This window comes from Sminthopsis crassicaudata, chromosome 3 (genome assembly GCF_048593235.1).
Source record: "Sminthopsis crassicaudata isolate SCR6 chromosome 3, ASM4859323v1, whole genome shotgun sequence".
Classification (NCBI taxonomy): Eukaryota; Metazoa; Chordata; class Mammalia; order Dasyuromorphia; family Dasyuridae; genus Sminthopsis; species Sminthopsis crassicaudata.
The window spans coordinates 584,576,047-584,580,941 of NC_133619.1; the positions used below are offsets into that span (position 1 = coordinate 584,576,047).

General features: G+C 36.3%; 1 protein-coding gene across 1 annotated transcript; it reads right to left on the reverse strand.

The window, feature by feature from the left end:
* Positions 1–1,791: 1,791 nt before the first annotated feature.
* LOC141559952 (olfactory receptor 56A4-like) lies at positions 1,792–4,641 on the reverse strand. The gene is made up of 2 exons (XM_074297607.1): positions 4,393–4,641; positions 1,792–2,487 (listed from the first exon to the last, which is right to left on the reverse strand). Exons 1-2 carry the CDS (start codon positions 4,639–4,641, stop codon positions 1,792–1,794), a joined length of 945 nt encoding a protein of 314 aa, XP_074153708.1.
* Positions 4,642–4,895: the final 254 nt, after the last annotated feature.

A 4,895-nucleotide genomic window follows, 5' to 3' on the forward strand; every position in this document is an offset into this window, starting at 1 on the left:
CCCTTATATAGCTGGATATTGATAGATCATAATTCCCATCAAAATCTAATCTATGATTCTGTGACCCTACTTTAATTATTGGCTAGTTGAATTCTCTTTTTATTATATGTAGCTTTTTATTTTATAAGATTTGGAAGAGAATACCTCTTCCCTTTTTCACAATTTGTCAGGTTTTTCCTGTCCTATCCATTCTATCCATATCTATCAGACTAAATGAATTTTACCAATATATGAATCATTCAGTCTCTCACACAATTTATCCTACAGCTTAGACCCTAAATTCAGCCTAAATGGTCAAATAGGTTGCAGCATTTATGATTTTCTTCTTAGTTTTCTTCTACTCATAAATACCATGTTCCCTCTTCCCTAGTTAATCATTTCAATGACTCCTTTATTTTCCCCAGAGTCAAATCTGTGTTAAAGCTGATAGCACTCATTAAGAATTGTCTCTACTTTTCCCTTTAGCTATTCAAATTATACTTACTTTTTAATATGAGCTAAATTGTCACCTCTTTCGTGTGACTTTTTCAGTTGCAACCATTCATGACTGCTTTTTCTTTCCTGAATTCTTATTTAATTCCAATGCAGTACTACAAAGTTTAGTGCTTAATTTTTATCAGTTTGTTTTATATCAGTCATTTTTCTCAAATCCTATCTGATTAATTGTAATATGAGATGGGCATTCAATGGGGAGTGGCAGTAGCCCTAAATTACCAATAATGATTAATGAATGTGCATAATAATTGAGTATTACATTTAAGGAAATATGCCCCATACCAATCTTGAAAATATTTTCACAGCTAGTGTTATTAAAAAATAAATTCTAATTGAATTGATAAAAACCTTCCTATAAGTATGTAGGGACTATAGATTGTGTTCAAAATATATGGCAGTCAATCTATCATTAAAATATTTTAATGTGTGCCTGGTACTATGCTAAGGACTGTATACGCTTATGATAGTATGCAGGTCTAAATGAAATAATTGTTCATTAGGTGGAGTTATATTTTTCTCTTATGAGACCAAGTTATGGGAATTATAATGCATATTAATAGGAAAATAAAACTCATGAAAATATTTTTAATATATGAAGACACATTCAGAAATATGTCTACTAAAAACAGTTCATGCAAGTGACAAAGTAACAAGGCAGTATTTGAAAATAGATGATTTAATTCCAAAACAAGTGCTCTCTACTCTGGCACACATTCCTAGTCCATATAAACATCAAATGGTTTTCTCAATGTCTTTCGATCTTTCTAAAATTTATTACATTTTATTTAACTCAAAATAGAATAGGAATATCTACTAGTCACTAGAGGAAAAGCAAAGGATTTCAATGGAGGGGGAAGCTGAAATTACTAACCCTCATAGTATCCTCTCTCCACAGTGGGTTTGAATTTGTCTTTCAATCCATTTAGTGATTTTCTTCTGCCTTCCAGTTGCCCCAATATTGATGAATATGTTACACATGCCAAAACTGTATAAAATCTCTTGTTCACAAAATGTCCAGAAAAACAATAGTCAATAAAGCAAAATGTGTGAACTGCAGTTCTAGCACATGGCAGTGCTTATAATCATTGTTCAATTCTTTCTGAGTAAGTAACTGAGAATGGAGAGGGGACAGGACAGGTGAAGAATCAGTTTGACAATAATGATAAAAGTCTGTGTGAAAATGGGATAGAAAAGCCAGTTAAATGAGAAATAGGGGAGTAAAGTCTATAGATTTGACTCTCTGAACTATTAAAAGATTTCCCTGATGTCTAAGGAGCATAAATTTTCACTGGAACTTCACTTTTGATACTTCAGCAATTTCAAGATGCCATGCTTGATTTCCTGAGTGCGAACTCCATAGACAATGGGGTTGAGGGCTGGTGGAATGAGGTGGTGCAGGACATTGAGAAGGATGGGCACTTCAACAGGCACCTTCTTGCCAGCTTTATTGGTAAAGATGAAGACCAGCAAAAGTGTATAGAAGAAGAGAATGAGAATTAGATGGGAACCACAGGTACTCAGAGCCTTTGTGGCTGCTCCTCCAGACTGTAGCCTCAACACAGCCCTCAAGATAAAGCAGTAAGAAAGCAAAATGAGGACCAAGTCAGAACCTAGTAGGCACCAAACACTCACAAACTGGTAAAGTTTGTTAAGATGAATATCCCCACAGGAGAGTCGAGCAACAGAGATGTTGGCACAGATACAGTTTTCTATTACATTTCCTGCACAGTAGTCCAGCCGAGCAGCCAAGATCGGGGTGGGTAATGTGGCCAGTAGGTTGCGGAGGATGATGAATATAGCAGCCTTGACTACAAACTGCTCAGTGATGATGGATGGATAGTGTAGGGGATGACAGATAGCAATGTAGCGATCATAAGCCATGATGAGAAAGGTGGATGATTCCATGGGCAAGAAGGTATTCATGACAAACATTTGTAGGAAGCAGCCTGTGAAGCTGATGGGCTTCATATTGAACCAGAAGATGAACAGAACCTATAAGAGGCATAATCCTTAAGTACTGTTTTTTAAAATCAACAACCATTCAGGAAGCCATAGTAATAGTAGCTTCATTTTGTCCATTAGATTAATCCAATATTGCACTTAAATACATTTTATATTTTTACCTCACATTTTCCTTCTTAGGTCAACTTAACCCCACTCAGTCCAGTCTTCTCTCTCTCTCTTTCATCTGACTTGCTAATTCCCATCCTTCTATCTCTCTACTATTCCCTCCCCTCTGTTCTATTCCTATTTATGTAAATCACCTCATTCAAAAATCCCTTCCTAACTTTTCTGTGTTGGGAAGCTTTCTCAGTGTGAATATTTCTGTTACCCTGTGCTTTCCTAGTCTTTCTGAGCTTGGTTTGAACTACATCCATGCCATCATTGTAGTAGAGGCTACAAGAAGTATTCAAAATTATCTAGTCCAACTCCAATGCCAGAATTTTATAATTGAAGTAAAACTGATAGGTTAGAGAACTTGCTCAAGGACACAAGGATATTAGAAAAGCATCAAGGTAGTATGAGACAACATGACATAGTGGATGGAGAGCTGACCTCAAAGTCTAACAATCCAAATCCCAACTCTGACATACACTGGCTTTATGATTCTAGGCAAGTCCCAATCTCTATGTGCTCCAGGAAGCTCTTTGAGATTATATATTGCAGTGAAAATACTAGAAAAATTTGATCTTAGGGGTACCAATTCCAAATTGTGATCTTTCCTAGGTAATGCTGTATCTTACTAATATTACTCTTAATAGTGCAATAATAACCTTCTTTGACTTATTGATATTACCGCTCTATAATTTCTGTTTTAACAAAGAAAAAAATTGGATTGGGGAGTAATATAGAAGAGGGAGGATGGAGGTTTAAGACATAATAAATGTCTTTAAATATTGGAATGGCTATTCCTGGGGGAAGAGATTTTTCCTTTGGCACAGAAATAGTAGTAATAGCAAAAGCTGAACTGGCAAATTTTGACTTGTTATAAGAGGAAATATACTGGCAATTAGAGCTATCCCAAAAGGTAATGGTTTGCTTTGGGGCCAGGAGGAAGGGTTCAGAATTCTATATTATTGAAAGTGTTAAATCAAAGAGAGCATGACCATTTATCTAACATGTTATAAAAGAGATTTTTTTGGTCAGATGTAATAATGATATTATTTTTTTCAATATTTTGGAAATTAAATTTTAAAATAAATATTGAAACATTTTCAATATTTCATATGCAATGGACTAAGTAAAGACGAAGGTTCTTCAAATTCCCCAACTCTCTGATTCTTTGAATGTCACATTAAATTTTTCCAGTTTCTTAGGATAACAACTTTGTTTTTGAAGCTATTCTTTATCCAGCACTAGGCTTTATCCAACACCAAGCAGAGGTCAGAGCTCTGGGTCATGTGACCCATTAGATGGAAGATTAGACATTTTCTCTGATCCTTACAATCTCTCAGACTCCTTAAAAACAGAAATAATGCACTAAAGATTAAAAAATGTTTTCTGTCTCAATGATCTAAGATCATTTAATAAAGATTTGTATTTGGACAGTGTAAAAAGATTAAACTTAGAAATGATGTTGACCTAATGCCTTTGGGTTTGGTAATGACCATGAGAATGATTATATATAACCCTGAGTGACCCTTGGGATAATGGCAGCATTATCAGTGATAGAATTACAATAGTGAATTAGGTAAGAATGAATGAGTAACAATAGGGAAGAGAAGAACTAAATGACTTTGGGGAAGGTGGTGACTGAGTGACTTTGGGGATTTGTAATATTTCCAAATCTTGAGACTTTCAGTGATAAAGGGCTTTGGAGATGACAGTAAGAAGGCAATGCCAGGCATGTCAATAAGATAGTGCTCCATGGAACAGCTGACAAAGTATGGGCCTTACCTTAGGGATGACAGTTAGGCAGAGAATGACATCCAAGAGGGAGAGGATGGCTAACAGGTAATACATGGGCTCATGTAAAGAAGCCTCCCGCTGGATGGCCAGCAACAGCACCATATTGGCCCCAAGTGCGAGCACTAGGAGGGGGGTCAGTGGTATTGACAGCCAGTGCTGTGTGTCCTGCATCCCTGGGAAGCAGATCATCAGAAACTCAGTCACCTGTGTTGAAGAGCTGTTGATTGACAAGGTCATGCCTGGTAGGTGAGTTGGGCCCTAGTGAAAAGTAAAAGGTAATTAATTCAGTCTTTGGATTACTAGCAGCTAAAAGAAGCAACTGAAGCAGCACTGGGCCCAGAGTCAAACTCAGACACATACTAGCTTTCTGACTCTGGGTCAGGCACTCAATCATTAGCCTCCATTGTCTCAATTGAAAAAAAAAATAGTGCTATTATCACAGTTCTTACCTCACTGGATAGTTGCTTGGATTAAATAAATCTTAAAAGCAA